This window comes from Bradysia coprophila, assembly GCF_014529535.1.
Source record: "Bradysia coprophila strain Holo2 chromosome X unlocalized genomic scaffold, BU_Bcop_v1 contig_12, whole genome shotgun sequence".
NCBI lineage: Eukaryota > Metazoa > Arthropoda > Insecta > Diptera > Sciaridae > Bradysia > Bradysia coprophila.
Window position 1 is genome coordinate 2,248,666 of NW_023503293.1, and position 20,087 is coordinate 2,268,752.

At 34.1% G+C, this 20,087-nt stretch overlaps 1 protein-coding gene across 2 annotated transcripts in view; it reads left to right on the forward strand.

Annotated features, from left to right (window-relative positions):
• The window catches only part of LOC119067582, a 134,242-nt gene that overhangs the window by 46,550 nt on the left and 67,605 nt on the right, over positions 1-20,087 (forward strand). For both annotated transcript variants that reach the window (XM_037170677.1, XM_037170678.1), the window contains exon 3: positions 7,631-7,753. In XM_037170677.1, coding sequence (XP_037026572.1) covers positions 7,631-7,753 — 123 coding nt within the window. The remainder of the gene's footprint in view (positions 1-7,630; positions 7,754-20,087) is intronic.

The following is a 20,087-nucleotide window of genomic DNA, read 5'->3' on the forward strand; positions in this document are numbered from 1 at the left end:
TTTAGAGACCAAAATCACTTTTAAAATATGTTCAAATAAATATTTAATGTCGGCAAGATAAATTTAGAATGTGTAGCTAGTACAGCCAATTTAAATTCGTAGTCAAACTTATTTATTGTCGGTTAACAGTGTGTATAATGACTTCAAAAAAGTATGGATACAATTCTAAGGCTTGATTTCCACTTAAACCATGCGTCTTTTTTATTGTTTAAAGTGTTAACAGAGAGAAAACGGAGCGCTTGATTTCCCACCTACTTGAAGTTTCATCTGAAAAGAACGGTGACAACGTAGGCAATTGAAATAAAGGTGGCCTTAGAGTCGTCCATTTTCATTCCGTCTTGTCTCCATTTTTCCTCTGTTGCTCTATGCCCTATTGCTTAAAATGCCAGCTGTCATGGAACCAAAACGGATGACTGCGAATTCAGACTAAGTTATTAAAATCGGTTCAGTGAAATGGATTACTGTCAGGTGCGGACTGGCCATACTGGCCTTTCCAATTTGACTTCTCTTTCCCACATTGGCGACTCTTCATTGTGTGCCTTTCGGTATGCAGTACCTGCTTGTTGTGATCGATTTTCAATGAGCATTAATGGTACATTAGATTTTCCATGATATGCAAACCATTCAAAATGCATACAGATGAGTTTGAATTCGGTTCAATTGAAGTATTGAACCAAGTACCACGACTGTCGATTGAAGTGCACACAGTTCAAAGGTTGTATATAGCATCAACGGTTGGTTAATTATCGGGAGTCAACCTTTCAGTCTCACAGCGACGGAATTTTATTAAAGCAAAACTTCTGTTACGTAAACAAATAATTCGGAGGAAAAAGATCACCAAAAACCTTCACATGTCAAATTTAAAAGAACAAATAACAGCAAGAACGAAAACACTAATAAATCAAACCATTGGCTTCAAGCAAATTTGCGACAACATTCAAAATTGCAACGGCGTTACGTCGTGGTATAAGAATATGTCTGATCCATAGAAAATGGTTGCTAGAAAATTTCACAACGAGTCATCGCTAGTTGAACCATATTATCCACCAAACATTGAACATTCCTACAATACTCGAACCAACAGGTGTTGCTCGAAGTGTTGCCAACTCGTCCAATATCACGTCAGCATTCGAGAAGCAGGATCCGTTGCAGAGGAAGGTTTAAGCTTTAATCCAATAACCTAGTTCGATGTTGAACGAAAAGACGGGAGATTCTAAAAGTAAGAAATACTTAAAGGAACGGAATTCAATTGCCATCCAACGTTGTGAGTGGTATTTTAAACACATTACCAGAAAATGAGGGATTAAAACAAGTTTTTAAATTATAGTTTAACAATGTGTACTCACTCACGATACCATGTTTGATTTTTTTTTTTTTTACTCAATAAATTTGTAACAGCAGAGTTTGCAAAACCCGCCATCAGGTGAACCAAAAACCAGAAGTTGTAGTCACATACAACAAGTTCAATATTAAAGAAATACGTCCTTTCTCTTGAGACCTGAACTTTACTCAATTGACAGTTAGTGATGGTTCTTGTTCAAATTTTCGACAAATTTATCTGCACTCCTCAGAATCTTACAGCCAATGTGCTGTTTTTACTTTTACACTTAAAGGAGGCAAAACGGATTGAATTTCCTTCGAATGTAGGACGACCCTGCTTCTATATAAAGAATCTTTAAGTAAAGAGATTTTAAATATGACATTCAGTGGGGGCGTTCGTTGCCTACGGGATTCAACGACATTTCTAACAACATTGAAGTTATGCAAACATTTTTTATAGACCGGTTCGTTGGTTCCATTAATAAAAAAAATTATTAATTGAAATAACAGCAATGAAAGAATGTAGAGACAAATTGACGAACATAAACCAAAATAAATTTCCAAAAATAAATCGAAATATATAAATGCATGAAATAATGCAAGGAACCCACTTTTTATCAATAATATATAGTACACAATGCATTTAATGTATAAAATATAGTATTGTTACGATTCCACAAATGAAAATAGTGGCAACCAAACCGGGGTCCTGCACAGAGAAAAATCATGGTTTAAACTGTTCAGCTTTTGAAAGACTAGAAACTTTTGTAGGTTTTTCAAAGATTTCGGTTTAATCCTATGGTTACAGACGGAGGCAGTAAAATTTCACCATGAATTTGCTTCAGCTGTTTATGAGGTCACAAACAATCAAAGCTGTTTATACGGTTGAAGCTCACTCTCTCGCTGTTGTGGTAAAACTATATAAAGGTCTATGTTGTTGTCTCGTTTTCGCATATGTGATAAAATAGAGTACACACTTGTCACTTTCAGTCTCGGCAAGCCTTCTTCGTGACAAGTGTGTAATATATATATTATTGCATACGCGTGAATATGTCAACAATGCTGTTTTTCAGGGTATTATACCGAATATTAATTCTGTCATAGTGTGCGATATGCGTGACGTGATTATTATTTACCTAGAGTTGATAAGTCCTACATTATTATGTCGATCATTTGATCGTTCGGTTTATATGTTTTCGCTCACGCAATAAAACATTACATGATACCAGAGAATATGGAACGCAGAATACTCTCTTGTAAATTACACTCTTAATATACACTCCAGTTAACAGGGACTAACCTAAGGAACATCGTGGAGGGGAATTTTCCCACCCGCGCCTTTTGAATTCCCATCCAAGAATTTAATTTTGCCCACACTACAAATTTTTACAAAAACGTAAAAAGTACTTTGATTTTATTCCAAGTTTTCGATTAGTTTTAGTTTAGTTTTCGTTTAGTTCGTGACAAGTTGGTTTTAGCGTAACAATCAGGAGGTTGACAGATCCGTACCACTTAAATTCCAAGTCGTTCATTGATGATTTGATTAAGAATTAAGAGGCTGACATCCTCTTGGACAGCCTCACCATTCCTGTGTACAAGACTGTCGACCACTCGCTGACTCTAGACAACACGATATTAAAGTTAATATCAGTTAGAAATTAAAAAAATCGATAGTGGCAGCGAAACCATGTTCTCAGTATTCACAAGAAAATTAACCATCTGAACAATATTGATCAAAGCTCAATTTAAATTCTTCAATAAGGAAAGGTGGAACGACAGACTTTCACAGTTGAAAAAATACTCCAACCAACTGTGGAAGATTACTAAGCTAGTTAGCAATTGCAAAAGCAGTCTTCATTCCTTAAGGATACATCAGGTGCTAGCAACTACAGACCAATTAGCCTGCCAAACTCCATCAGCAAAATCTTTGAAAAAATTATTTTGAATCGATTACGGCTGTTTATTAAAACAAACAACATCTTTGTTTGTTGCTCGGTTTTCGATCTGGACATTCGACGAATCATCAACTTTTCAGGGTAGCTAATCATATCCAACAAGCTCTAAATAAGAAAAACTCTACAGGCTTGTTCACATTTGACATAGAGAAGACCTCTGATAGTGCATGGCATAAGAGTCTCATACTCAAAATGTTCCTTCGAAAGTTTCCTTTCTATCTTATTAAAATTGTTCAATCATTTCCACAAAAGCGTTCTTTGTACCAAATTGTCAGAAATCTAGGATATCTAGCTCATATCCTAGCAGTAGTCCCACAAGGAAGCGTGCTGTGTCCTACCCTTTATTACATATTCACTTCAGATTTGATTGTAACGTAAGTCATAGTGAAAAGACGTTTTTCGCAGATCATTACTGCATATGTGTTTTGCCAAATGGCAAAATTATCAAGAAATTGCATGCCATTGGTAAGATCTCAAATTATTCTGCAAAATGGGAAATCAAATTAGATGACAACAAAACAAACGCGGGCATTTTCACCAGAAAAATTTCTCTAGGAAAAATTCGACTTTTTTAATCATTGTTTTTGGCGCCTCTAAGTAAGAATTAGTAAGTCATATCTGCGCCTTTTCGTCGAATTCCCACCCACGGGAAAATCCTTATGTTAGTCCCTGCCAGTTAATAATGCTGGCCTAATTCACCGGTATCAAAATGTACTATTTTAATAAATATTATCATCTGTTGTTTGCCTACTACAGTGAAAGAGTGTATTGACGTCTCGAAGTATATAGGGGCAAGTGCTAATACTCGGACAAGCTCTCGTACATGTCACTTATATTCTTCAAGACCTCAATAATCTAATAACCATTTTTGATCGGCAAAGTTAGGCTTTCAATTCAAATAAATCTTGCAAACGGTTTATTTTAAAGACACTTGCAAAAAATTAAAATGAACCCGCCGCTGGTCCCTTTTCAAATATATAGTACATTTCGTACCTAGGACCAAAAGTCTTTTTTAGCGTGTTAGAAGTTTCCATACAGAACCGAAGGCGAGGTCTGGAATCGAATACGCTAAAAAAGACTTTTAGTCCGTGGTACGAATAGTATTTTTCATATTGGACGGAGAAAAAGTGCGACGAAGTCCTAGGTATGAAAAAACAGATTTCAGTTTAATCCATGATATTTTTCGGTGTGTGGTTTTAATAAATACATACGATAACCATTTATACATCACATTAATTCGACTATTGTTGATTTTCAGGAAGACCAATACAATGACAATTCCCATAAAAAATGATTATGTCAAACAATTGAGTTCGTTCGTTTCATTTTAATCTTCGACCAATATTATATGCAACCAGTTTTCTGTGCCAGCGTTTAGCAGTTACAATTCGGGGATGAAGTGTTGCATCAATGCTTGATACTTTTCGGCCTTCCGTGAATTTGGCTGAAATATTTATCTATAAATAATAAGGGAATTCATACGAAGCTAGAAACTCCTATATCCTGTCTATCGTATATTTTTGTACATCTCTCTTCTGTCAACAGAAAAATAATTCAATTCGAACTCGACTGATTTTGGTTTTTAAAAAATGCCAATGTGTAGGGCGCGATCACAGGTCCTCCGGCAAAGTAATTATTTTTTCGATCCAGGCCTAATATTTGGAAATTAATTCCCAAAAATTCCCAAACTGTTTTTCTTTGCATTTTTATAATAATTCGTAATACGAAATTCATAGAGCCCGAACCAACCTTTTTCCATAAATAACTATTGTATACAGGTGGATATACTTATGTATAGTCGATAGCCATTTATTCAACTCTACCTTTGAACGGGGCTTTCAACATTATTGTAAGCAATTTTAATGAGACAGAGACAAGAGACATAATATAAAGGGAATTTTAAATTTAGAGATTTAAAGACGTGGCAGAGTTTCAAGATTTGCATTTGCATTTTATGGATAACTGTGTCCACCCTTAGTTCGGGTCAGACATCATCAGGCCGGCGAGACTCTTCACTTCACGGCATTTTTGTTAGCTTTTTGAAACATCTAGAAGCGAAACAATGTAAGATGCTCAGCCTTGGCTCAGCCCCCAAACTAAAAAAACTCAGAAATACTAAGCTTTATCATACACTGAATTTAACCCACAAATTGTAGTCAAATACAAAATGTTGCATTAAAATCATCCGTGGCCTAATTACAAACCAATTGTAATAAAAACATTTGTGCCATCAGTTCAAAAAAAAAAGTTCACTGAATAGAGTAAGGAGTTGGTTCTCGCATTATAAGTTCGTCAGGTGAGTCGCCACCGGTCAGTAGTGGGTATTGGTACGTTATAGCGATTATACCCTTGCTTCCACCTACGTAATAAACACACTCTAAGTTAGCTAACCTTAATCTATTAAGTATCTCAGATAGCCGCATGCGTAGTGTAGTGCGATTATGAAGTTAATCATCAATAATTCTGTTGTGTGTTAGTACTTGGAAGGGTGTGACCTGTGACCGGTCAGTGAGTATAAAAAGTACAAAAAAAATAGTTGAGATTTATGTATTGAAGGTAACGTATAAAACGTCATTCATAAGAGACTTATTGGGGATTGTTATTTTCCTGGTTGGAAAATGTTTTGCCCAAACTATTGACAGGTTTATTTTACCAATAAGTTCAAAAAAACCCTAATGTTAACTGGCGGACTCTTTCCAACGACAATGTAAAATCAATTGCTTGTTGAATGAATCGGATTTGTCTCTGATTTCATATTGTCGTTGGAAAATTTCAAAGTCAATTCTTATCTGATGCCCTGACATTTCCGCCAGTTGCAATTAGAGTTTTATTCGATAACTGAAACACCATCAATAGTTTGGCAAAAAATATTCTCCTGCTTTTTCTGAACAATGCCCTCCTTCCTCTGGCAAATGACGATAATTTTACGTTCTAGCTAATTATGGAATTGTTTATTTAATTGAAGTGTAATTCAATTTATTAATGTGGACTGTGCGATAGGCAAGATAATCAACTCTTTCTGTGATAGACTTCTATCCGGATTACGAGTAAGAATACTTTTACAAAAAAAAAAACTTGTATCAAAAGTTCAGCGCATATGAAAGTAACGTGCTTGTGTATGAGAGGATTGCTAGAAATTAATAATGATAACATGATATGATTGACGTTGTATATATTACACTGAAATGGTCCCTGATTCCTTCGTCTTTTTTTTTCATTTCAACAAATCCATAAATTTTTATTAGAGAAAAACGGATTTCTTAAATTTTCTAGAAAGAAGCTTAATAAAATCCTTTTTGTAATGTAATAAAGAAAAAGTTTTCTCAATGAGATCAAACTTCATATCTAATATACTTACTTCATTTTATACAATAATCCTCATTTTTGTTTTGCCGTTTTACTCTCCTAATATCATAATGCAGTAGATAAAGTATAATGTATTTTGTGTAGATATATATAATACGAAAATATGTATCTACTATCTCATTTTTCATAGCAGAAAATACTGATAGAGATTGGAGATACCAGTCTACCGTCTCGGAAAAAAAACCATTGAAAAACCATCTTTATAATAAAATACTCAATTAAAATAATAAAATCATCTTTTACCTGGAAAACAATATAAAAAGGAAAAATAAAATAAAAATATATATTTTCATCTTTTCACAAAGCGTCTCACGTCAGCAACCGGAAATTAAGTATAAATATTACATATAATAAGAAAAACGAAATTGTTTTTTCCCCACAGTCTTGTAAAATTAGATGTGTATTAGATTACAAAAGAGTATATTATAGAAAAAAAAAAATGAAAATACTGAGAAATTTCATATAATATGAAGTGGTTACAGGCAAATTTCTTTTTCATAAGTATTTACGTTGACAATGTATATTTAAATGAAAATGAATTTTTCGTTGTCGGTGTGGGAATGCTCTTCACATGTATATAAACGATTAAATTTTTGTTTGGCATATTATACATGCGGATTCACCTGATCCGGAGATGCGCCACAAGAAAATAAACATGTTAAGAATAATTTTTTTTTTATTTTGAAACAATTTTTTTTGTTCTTTTTATCATTTTCTTTTCTCTAAATATAGTGAAATTTGTGTACAACCGCACACACACAAAAAAAAGAAGATTCTCTGAATGAATTTCGTTCTCTTAGGGAAATTGTGTGCTGCCATTAAATTTTAATAGACTTTTTCTGAGCACATCAAAGCTTATGTATAAAATGTCGTTGAGGTAAAGAAGGAAAAAAAATGAGACATGTGTCAACATTTCTATAATTGGAAGGGAATCATTTTTGTTGTGTGCCTTCTTGAAAGTTAATTCAATTATTTTCTTTTATTTACAGGTTCAAACAATAGATCAGCTATAGCCATATTGAATTGTATCTTGGCCCGACAATTATGCTTTGAAGATCCGTCTTGCTCTGCAATTTTAGAAATTATCCCGAGAGTGTGCGGTCCTGTACCTGGTAAGCATTTTTGTTGTTGTTTTCTAAGCTTATGTAATATTAAAGGAAAATGATTGTGGATAAAGTGGCTAACTTTTATAAACCAGCCAGTATTTTAAATAAATCAGAATCCACATAAAACGAATAGCGTGCCAAAGTGGAAACGAAAATTTTCGTTGACATTTCAAAAAAGCTATACAAACTTGTTGTTTATGTTTACACTTTTTTTTACTGTGTTCTCTCATGACATTTTGACAAGTACCTTTTTTACAGACAACCAATTTTATTAATTTTCTGCCATCGAATTATATATCGGTCCAACTTAAAATAAAATCAAGTCTTCAGGACCGTTTCAATACCTTATAATGATCAATAAATATTTCTTTTTTAAATACTCTTTTTGGTGTCACGGTAACTCTATGGTTGGAACGAATGTTTTTAGTCGTATACACTCTACAGTTTTCGTTTTTCAAATATCAAATACAGCCGAAAAATTAAGGAAACATCACAATTTTGCTTTTAACAGATTCTACATTTGTCTAGACTACAGATTCGAACAGCTTCAATATTGAATGGTTTTTTTTCGATTTTGTCCCAGAATAGTCGTTACATGCGTGCGATAAAAATTGGGGAAAACTTCAAAGAAATAAGGAGTATCAGTTAGAAACAAAATTTTATCGAGCGAAGATTCCCTTCAAGCCAAGTTCAATTTTTGAATTCATTCAAACTAGTTTTGGTCTTTATTTTTGTACAGTTTGTTCACCTTAACAAAACACAATTTGAGATTTTTTTAAGTTTTAAAAGTCTTCGCTGTTCCCAGTCAAAGAAAGTGACTCTTAGTTTATGATATTTTGGCGCAAAATTTGAATTCGCTAAGCCGTTTTAAAATTTCGCGCCAAAATATCATAGACTAAAACTACTTCACTGACTGGGACGAAGACTTTTGATACTTTGAAAAGTGATATTTGAGAAAGACATATCAGAACTAAAGAAAACCTAATGTAATTGTTGCGCAGTACGTGAGAATAGAGTTGAGTAAAGCTTTAACTTTACACAAATTTATCTTTCATTTAATTTCAACTGCCAAAAACTATAGAATGTAGAATACTGTTCGAAGATGTGGTATCAGAAGATTTGATGTGAAAAGTGTTGATCTCTGTTCTATGGTTTCTATATTGTAGTTTGGGAGCCAAGCCACAACTTCAAACTATGTATTTTTTTAAGGTATAAGGTATACACCGTGCTGACAGGGCATATTAATATCCGTTTACTTTTGTTGAGAAATCTGTCAAAGTTTTGAAAAGTAATAGTAGTTTATATTAGATGCTGAGAAAGTAATTCATTACATGAGGTAACAATTTTGTGATAAAAGCAAACTTACAAGTTTATTTTTGAGCAATAAACTTCGGTAACTGTGTTTTTGACAAGTAATTTTACCTCTCGAAGAACATTTGCCGAAGCAAGTTGCTAAAAAACACACGAGTGAGTGTACAAGTATCACAAAGTTGTTTCCGAACTGATGAAGTAACGTATCTGCAACCAATTTATTCTGGTTAGCTACCTAACCAACGCAAAAGTTGATTTGTAGATAAGAAATAGTCTAACTAAAAATAGTCCACATGTAATGGATCATTTTCGCAGGGGTAAATTACTATTTAATGGTAAACTTTTGCATTAGACAAGTCGTATAAGCTTAGTTCTGATCATAAGCAGTAATAAGTTGAATATTCCGTGCTTCATAATGTGCCGTCTCATTTACAATTTACTGTCACAAATAATATGCTTGCGCAATCGCGTTCAGGTGATGTCTAACGTATTATTAAATAAATTTCGAAAAATTGAAAGTACCAGCTAGCTATATATTATAAAAAAAAATCCGAAAATAATCTCTGCCTGTCATCCAATTTTAGCTTTTAAAAGTTCTTACGAGTTGGAAAAAAGTTTATATGGAAAGTTGTATTCGTATACACGGCTCAGTTGTTACAATTCCCATGAAATGGTCTTCAGCATTTTATAAAATTATAATCGGTTATGTCATACTCTCCCCCTAGATGTACAGACATTCAAAAAATATTGTCGTTATCACTACGATGTTGTGAAAGTTTGGGATGAGGAAAATTGAAAATCATAGTCGATATACGTTTATACGATATACGGTACGCTGTGCATAATATGGTAACATTGATTTTCCGTAAGTTTTAACTAAGAAATTTAAACACTTGATAGAAAATCCAGAAATAAATCGAAAGACGTTGAAGAAATATACAGGGCTGCCACCGATTTTAAGAACTTAGGACGCTTGATTTGAGGGAAGTTTTAGGAGTTTTTTCATTTGTGATTCCTGATTTGAGGCGGATTTTTTGGAGATTTTTGTTTGGTTACGGAAATGTCTTAAATAACGGGAACGTTAGATTGTTCGAACAGAAACGGAATGTCCAACACATCCGATTTTTCTTTGGCAAAGCTACATTATCCCAAAGAAAAATCGCTAATAGGGAACGTCAGATTTTCTGAAGGAAATCCAAGCAGAAGGGGCAAGTTTGACAGAGTCACTAAAAAGTCATAAAATTCTGACTGCAAGGATTAATTATACAAAATGCTTATTTAGTGCTCAGGAGTCCGGAAAACTAATTGTTTTCTCGATCGGACCAATATATGTTGACCGATAAGCATTTGGAAATGTGATGTTTGTATGGATGATATCAAAGTCTTATCGCTTGGAAAATTTTGGCCTGATTGAGAAAGCAATTAGTTTACCAGATTCCTGAGTTAATGCGCAACACAAAGACATTTTAATTAAAATCCTTGCAATAAGAATTTAATTATTTTTCAGTAAGTCAGTCAAACTTGCCCTTTCCGTTTGCGTTTTCGTTTGTGTTTTCGGTTAAATTTTCTGTTCAGAAAATCGCACGATCCCTATTGTTTCAGATATAGAACTGCGAATAACGTTTGCAATTGAGACATAGCTTCAAAACTTTAGAAGGTTAGTTTTGTGTTAATATGATGATTTTTGATATTTTAGGGTTTTAACGGGTGAAAAGATTTTTTTCATCCCGAGTTAACGAATTTTCCATTCTTGTCTTCTCTAGGTGTGTGATAAGCCACTTTCGACTTTTAGGAATACAAAAGTATGTAACTATAATTACATCATTACGTGGTCATATTGACCGTAACTCCGCCCAAATTTGTAGCTTTTTCATGTAACACATCGATGTAATTTGTTATGTCGATTGCAATACTTAACGTATCCTATGTAACATTCAATACTATCTGCCCATTAAATAAGTTTACATTTCACTATATAATAACAATAGCTCTTAGTCGTGTTATTAATAATAATCGTGTAGGCATTTGTCCTTGTTAATATTGTGCCTTATACGGTCTCTCTTATCCAACTCATAAATCAATAGAAATTCAGTGTTGTTTTCTTTTCTGCCATGAATTACACTAATTTACATACTTACACTTCACTAGCCATTATGAGTATTGTACTTACACACAATATTGCGTTATTGTACATAAAAAGAAACCTTTCTTGTTTCAACTCATTATACTCTAGTGCTATATTATATTCCAATATCACGGTTAGGCGTATTGCATTCAACGCACATAACACAGACTGAAGTTGTTGGTACGAAAAACGCGATAAAAATAATTATGAAATAAAAAATTGAATGATTTTGAGGTCGTGTGAGGCTCGGTCGGCACAGGACCTAGACGGGGACGTTAAAAAAACGTTCGAGTCCATACAAAGATTTGTTCCTTTAAATCAAGTGAAACAATAGTACAGTAGTATCTTGCTGTGGCATTTTTTGTTGAAGCGTGTGGCAAGTTTGTATTTCGAGCCGAAGGCGAGGAATCTATCCCACACATCGCAACATAAAATTTCTCAGTAGGACAGTACTGTACTACTATTGTTTGCTTGCTGCCAGAAAATGCGAAAAACTGGTTTAGAAAGGTAATTTCACATACTTTCAGGGCAAATAGGATCGTATATGGGCTTAGAAGCACCTGGTTAAAGTGTTCATATTTTATTGTAGATGAAAGTACGTGAAATTACCTTTCCACACGACCTTGTACATTTCGTCAGCATCGAGAAATTTCCAAATGAAAACTTCAACTGCTCATTTCTCATGGTAGATGCGTCTAAACTCCTATGAAACCCTATTTGCCCCGAAGGTACATGCTTTGACCTATCTAATGACACAACACATGACCTTGTACGTTTCGTGTACCTGGAGAAATTTCAGTTCAAAAAGTGCATGTTTTCGGTTTTTGATCACCTCCCATTAGCCTCCCACTAAAGCGTCCCTCAGCATTCGTCGTAAGCAGAATTTTCACTATTTACTGTAGCGGCAATGAATTCTTAACAGTAAGATCTCTGAAAGTCAGTGTTTTCTTATAGAATTAGGCTTGTGTTATGTTCCATTCCGTTGCTTGCTGCCTTTATTTCCTGGACAGCCAAACAAGCAAAGGATGAAACATATTTAATGGATCAGTCTACTAAAGAATTGTAAATGCTATTCAACGTGGAAACGTTGCCTCGATCTTAGGAACGCTTCCACGATCTAAGAGCCTCGGAGAATTTTCTATTTATAAAATTGGAAACAAATTGGAATTATCGCCATATGACTCACATGATATGAGATCTTCAGACAGACAGACAATAAAACATTTTACAGAGTTGTACACCACCATGATGTACACCAGCTATGATGTTATGATTTTTCGAGACACTTTCGGTGAAATGACCTTTAGGTCAAAAATGGTTTCACCAATGTGGTGATTTACATTGGAAACTTGTAACTGATCAATTTGAAAGAAAGACGCCCATGTGCTCTTTCGACATCGTAGCCTAATGCCGGTAGATTTTTTTTTTCAACGACACAATGGGGTCAAATTTTGCTCATACAGGTACATATGTCTATAACGAGAGCAAAAATACAAAAAATACCACGGTGCGACGAATTATAACAAAAATAAGAACAAAAGAAGAGGCAAACCTTTAATAATGTTGAATATGTGCAATATTGTGAGTGAAGGCACAAATTTATGAGCATATTTAATATAAATGGTTGAAAATGTAATTTCCATCTTTTTATTATAATTTTTCGCATTCATTCTGATGCCTATCTTCTCTTTGAGAGTTCGTTGTTTTTTATTTCATTTTTTTCGGTTAGGCGACGATGGGTAAAAGCCTAATACGAACATGATTACAACTTGAATTTGATACGGTTGAATTTCTCTATAAAAAAAACGGAAAATCTACCGTTAGACGAAGGAAATATAGAAAAAGTAAACAAAATATATGGCGATGATGACGCATTTGTAATGAAATTATAAAATCCCTATAAATGGAGGTGTGATGAAAAATGTTGTATGATTATACATTTCACAAATGGGAAATAAGCGGCACACACTTGACGCTTTTAAATGTTGAGTTGGAAAAACTAACTTGATTTTTTGTTGTAAGTTCTGCGGTTAAACTCTGTAGCGGTTACATTCTTCATCAGGGCCCTCGTCGACGGAGATGATTGGGCTCGATGCATGGGTATGGGCATCAGGGGCTTCAAATTACCAAACCATGGGCAGTTTCATTAAACTTTGACGTCCAATAACCATTTCTGACACTTCCGAATTCCTATAAATGTTTAATGAAACGAGATTTTCGTATCAGACGGGAGACTACAGTAAAGACTACCCATTCAATGGGCTTGTAATGATGTCTATAATTGAACTGTTGCACCTACGAAATAAAACTTCAACAATTAAAACCAGCGATTTTTCTAAACAAGATTTGTGGGCTGGGCAATGGGCTTGGGTATTATATTCTTGGGCTGCGAACGGACTTTTTTTTACAAATATTGGGCTGGACACAAAAATTTGATGTGTCCACTTGTCTCTACTCATCGGTTCAAATTTACTAGCATTCTGACCTAGGCCGATCAGGATTTTCCCACTCGTCATTTTAACATTTTCACAGAGAGTGCATAATATTTATTAACTCACACATGAAACGTATGCAACCCCGTATCTACAGTTTTAACTTTCATACGATCTCTGGGGTAAGTTTTTTTTCACGACTTCGTTGCGTATTTCAGAGCTTGTCTCCGGCTCGTGCGGGAAACCTCTCATACGAAAAAAAAGCCTTTTGGCATACGCTTAGGAAAATAAATATTTTTCTAGTTCATTTTTTTTATAAAAGAAAACCCGACCCCAGTGAACACTGAATTTTTGAAACGACTTTAGTCACTACACCACCGAGTCTTCGAATTTAAGAAAATCGCTAGTTGTATTAAAAATGTATGTGTAGAAAGTATGGCCTCTCTTGTATTTTATCATGTGAAAGTTTATTCATAGAAGAAATTATGAAACGAATTTCAGTTTCTCAATTTGAATATTTTTTATACCATTTTATTTTTTTATTTTTATTTACACAATTTGTTGAATGAAAAAAATATGAAATAAGAAATAGTACATTGCTGCCTTGCTGGGACATTTTTTGTTGAGGTGTGTTGGGAGGAATGCATCCCATACGCCTCAACAAAAAAACTTTCTTGTCTTATGACCAGAAAATGCGAAAAACCAGTTTTGAGCGAGACAGTAATGACGCATTTTCTGGCCGCAAGACAACAAAAGGTTTTTACATGCGTCGAAAACCGTACTTTTCATGCTTCCAGCACTACTTTCGACGCCCTTAGCATGTAAAATCCATTTTACATAAATAGGGATAAAAAGATGAAACGTCCCGTTTTCGTGTGTTTATTGAACTCGGCTACGCCTCGGATTAACAAAATTCGCACGAAAACTCTACTTTTCATCTTTTTATTCCCACTTATGTAAATGATTATTGTTGGGAAGCGAACTGAACCTCGGCATAAAAATTTTGTTGTTGTAAGCGCTCTAACCGATTCGGCTAGGAGCTACAATAAAGCAGTATATGCACCTATGAGAATACACTCACGTTAATCTTCTGAGGTACATAATATATAAACAAGTGAAACAGTTCGCAGTGAATTGAAGACGCTCGTTTGCATATTATGTACACAGCCGGATTAAACCGATGGGCTAAACGGGCTTAGCCCAGTGGCGCTAAAAAAAAGAATTAAGAATATTGGCGCTAGAAATTTAAGCTATGTCATTAAGCTTAGATGTTGAAACGAAATAGCCCAGTGGAGTTATAAGAATTAACCCGGCCCTGATTATGTACCTCAGAAGAGTAACGTTCATTTTATCACAATAGGTACATCTACTATTATATTCAGGCACACCAACATATCACATTCCGAACAAAAATTGACACAACTGGGTCGAAAAAGTAGGAAGAAAAATGGAAAATGGTTTTCGTTTTGGCTGTCCATACAGCGATAGAAAGTGACGTTTTTGGTCCGCCTGAATAATAGCTATTTTGTTAACTAGTAAGTAAATGGCGGGGTTTTGCGCACTAGATGCTTCGCTCTAAATAAAATAGATTGTTGCTTAAAATTATGGATATTTTCAACTTGCAGTAGATAAAATACAGTTTATTTAATAATTATTCAAATAACAACCTTAAAAAACCATTCACTTCGGATCAATTTTTACGATGTTCACAATCTTTCTTTTTGCCTTTTTTAACTTGCACATAATTAGTTAACGAAAATGAATCTGCAGTATCTTGATATTATGTTACAATAACTAAAACAACAACATGGAGCGTTAACCTTAGTGAAAAAATCTCTTACAAGGCCCTGTTGTTTCAGTAACTTAAATATAACCACTATATTATAGTATGCATGTTCTGCCCTAGCGCTCAACTTTTATGGGAATTATAGACTTCCTGGCGGCAGTCCGCGGTAATTAACTGTGTGCTAGCTTGCCATACGTGTATTCAATTCAATATAACATTTTTCGCATACTGGGTATGGTTCTTGCACGTTGTACAAGGTATACGTGTATAAAATCGGTGGTATATGTTCGTACACTAGCGTATTATTTGAAAGCAACACGAATATTATTTTACACTCTAGTAATGAACAGTGCCGTTTTATGAATTTCCAACCTTTTAAGATGATGCATGCGTCGATGAAGTTTTAATTTTTTTTTTAATGGAATTATAGGAGATATATGCTGCGATCGCTGTTGTATTAAATTTTTGCTGATCTGAAAAAAAAGGAATTCCGTCGTTGTGATGATCTAGACATACAATCCGCGACTATGAAATAAGTGACCCAATTTGGATGTAATAGTAGGTTACAGTGGACGCGGCGAAATTAATTCATTATATGAGTTAACACTTTTGCGATAAAAACGAACTCACACACCTTTGAGCAACAAGGTATAGAACTACACGTGTCGGCAGATAGTTACCGAAGCGAGTTGCATAAAACCACACGAGGAAGTTTACGAGTATCACAAAATTATTTCCGAATTAATGAAGTACGTAGGAGCATCTAATGTATTCTGTTTTACTGCCTACCACATGAACATAAAAATTGACGAAAAATTAACCGAAATTATTTCATTTGTAATCGATCATTTTCGCATGGGGCATGGAATGTTTAACTTTCGAATGGGGCAGGCAGTGAAGTAGATCTGCTCAATACAATATAAAGACTCTTCAGTAGAAAATGTACAATTACAACTGTGAAAATATCATTCTGAATCTAGTACAATAATGTATAAGGGTTGAATATCTCACCTGTGACAGGTAACTTTGCCTCGAGGTAATCCACAGAAGCTAGCTCAGCTGTAACTGTGCAAAAAGTTATAAAGTTACCTGCCACAGGTGGTTAAAACATTTAGAATTCAGCAGTTAGTATTTGAAATAAAATATTATTATTCATGAGAACATCATCTCAAAATACTCTAAACGTATTGCTCTTATTCGTATTTGAAAAAGCTATAACATGATTCCACCTATGACTTTCTACGTTTGTGGTACAGTAGTATTTCAAGAGCTATGCAAGTGTCATCTTCGAATTTTGATACACACAAAATGTGAACGAGGAATTCGATAGCACAATCCATTTACATTTTGAAGTGTCTGTGGAGTTTTGATTGATTAATCGAATTCGCCTTTATAAGCCATCATACCAATAGCGAAGAGCATAGAGCAACTTTGAACGGATCTAAATTCAGAATGCTCACTTTATCGGCTAATGCGGTGGCAAGTACTACCTTTCTTCGGATCATATGGAAGTTATAATTAGTTATTGTATTTTCACTTTTGAACGAAACTGTTACGTATCATCATTACAAATCAGATTTTCTAAGTTAACGTAAGACCTGCTTCCCAACCATCGCCGCATAATTAATTTAAGTTATGTGGTTATGCAAGCGCAATGTATTCAACAATTTAGAGAGCCCTTTCTCTGTAAAGCATACATACTGGAACTGGAGTCAAAGTTAAAATAATGTTTGGAAAGTATGTTAGCTGCTAGAATCGCTGAAGTACCAATTGTATTATATGAAGAGTAGTGAAGTTATAGTAGTGTTTATGTGCATCTTTTATGTGCATACTTTCTTGATTGCTTAAAAAGTTAGCTTTAAAATTGAATTGATATTGATAATGTTTGTTACACACGTAACTTATATAGATCATCTGTGATTTAAAAAAAGGATATTTTTTTAGTTTGGGTGGATCGTTTGGGTGTACATACTTTCTTAACAGAAAAAAATGTGCCTAACTGGAATTTTGCTCATACGAAATGGCGTCAACCTCGGCTTGGCCTCGGGCTGACAATATTCACATCTATTATCCAAAATTGTCAGTTAGACACATGCTACCAAATAGCTATAGAAGAAGATACAAAGTAGCACACAGCAGAATATCAGACTATCATGCATAAAATTCTAAGACGTCTTACCCAAGGTCTTCCTACTTCTGATACCTTTTAGGGCTAATCCATCAAAGCCTTTCAAACGAAGGGGATAGGGAGGATTCACCAACGACACATGTTATAGATATTTAAAAAAATGGAAACATGCGGGAGAGCGTCAAAAATACTGAAAATAATGTCCTTTATGCATAATCACTTATTTGCAGAGAAACGTTTTTTGCGCAGATTTTTGATAAAGGTGGCAAAATAAAATGATCGAATCTGATTGTTGACAATTGAAATGAAATTGATTTCATTTTAATTCTAGGATTTTAATTACTTTTTCAAACCCAAACTTTTTTGTCAAATAAGTGAAAAAGATTTCATTTAAGACGAATCTACACATGGCTAAATTGTTGCCTACATTTCGGGGCAAAATCATTATTATTTTGATGATAATTTTGGACTCGCATCTCGTTTACTCAAAACTCAAAATATGTGTCAATTTTCGTTAAATATTGAGTTTTCTCGGACTGAGGTCTGAGGTTACCACAAATATTGAAATAATAATCTCGGTATATTACTCAGAACATCAAAATAAGGTCATGTGTTGACAGTTTGCCTTGATGAAGAGAAAGAGAAAAATATTCACAAATGTCACAGACTTAAAACCCATCGGATGTTCATTTTCAAGTAAAAAATTCTCCTAAAATTGATACTTCGGAGGGGTCATTCAAGTTGTGTGCATGCTGTCTTGGGAGAAGCGGGAGTTAGACCAAGTCATGAATTGTCGTCTAGGGTATTAAATCCGTTTTTTAGCATGCGCACAATTTGAATGGCATATATAATGCATGCTAGCCTATTTACACGCAATGCTCAATATAACGGTTAATTTTTGTTAATGAAATTGAAAGAAAAGTTTTTTAGATGACGACTGTCACCCGAGCCCGAGGCAAAACAAGATTTTCAAGATAATGATTTGATAGCGATAGATCGTGTTGTACACTTACGGAATTTTGAAAACCGACACATTTTGTGTTTCGTGGTTAACTAGTTTTCTTGTGAATTTTGTATGTGTTTTTATATGAACCAGAAACTCAAGTAAAACACAGAAACAGAAAATGTGTCGGTTTTCAAAATTCCGTGAGTGTAGAATCGATTCGTGTTCCATCATCTTGTGATATAAGTGCAAACACTCTTCATTCGAGTTTTACAATCCACTTTACCGTTCTGGTATTAAAGTTTCTCAAGTGGGATAAGTTCTCTACACAAGACATTTTTTCTCAAAAGTAACACATTTTTGCGTGTTTTTATGGTTTCACTTTTTCAAGAAAAGATTTTGATTCAAAGAAATCATCAAGAAACGAATTTTTTCCACCTAAATGAAGGCTAAAAATTTGCAAAGATCAATTGATCTTAAGCACATTATTGTTAGTTTACTGTCAGTGTATCAGTTTCCGGACATGTATGAACTTCATAAAGTAATTCTTGAGTGTGCACGTTGTCCGACCGAAATGGAAATTATTCTTTGAGTGATCTCATAGTTTATAATCAGTCCTGCTTGAAATAATAATTTGGAACACCAGAACGACACGGAAAATGGCCGGGTCACAGTGCTAGTTGCGTAATAATCGCACTTTTTTCGGTTTGTCGTAACATTTCTGTGTTCATTGCAAATGACATTATGTTTTGATGTCATATAATTTTTGAGATAATATTTATTTTGAATTTTTCGTGTAACAACACATAATGTGGTCACATTCGATATTTTCTCTTTTTTTCGGACAGACATTACACTGTAACTTTTACGCCATCATTTGGGTGTAAAATTAATTTAATGATGTTGATTTTATCCAAAATAGACTAACATAATAAGCACAATAATAAATGCTTCATTTTCATGTATTATTCAAATAAGAAAAGGGTTGAGTGTAGATTAATGTGGTTAGATTTTGGTATACTATACAATCGTATACCCACTGCATAGGAGATATGATTTTGCTGTAATAATGTGATGTGTACGCAAAGTACATTAAATAATCAGCTCTGTGCAAACAACAGTGCTTTAAAAAGGAATAAATTAAATTGAGCCTGAAATGCTAAACTGTAAACCATTGTAGCCTAATATAATTCGTGAAATATAGAGAACAGACAGACACGTAATAAAGCTCTGAGATTGTACTAATGAAAATAACATGTCATAAAATTAATGGATTTATGAATTTATTTGAGTTTAAGTGATGTAATCACCTTGAAAATAATTTTGGAACTAAGCGTTTTGTTTGAAATGTGAACTGTAACACATGTTAAAGGGAAGAGGTGCTGAAGTCTATTATTTTTCGATTAATTAAGATTTAGTGAATAGCTATATCATTTAAATGTTATGTTAATTATAGTGACTGTAAATCTATTCTAATTATGACTGATATCGTGCCGTCTGTTGTTTTCGAGGTACAATTACACATTTAGACAGAACAAAATACCGTCGAAAATGCCACACGTTTGCTGTAAATGAATTCGCATTGTGAACCATTAAGAGAAAGTATTTGTGTGGT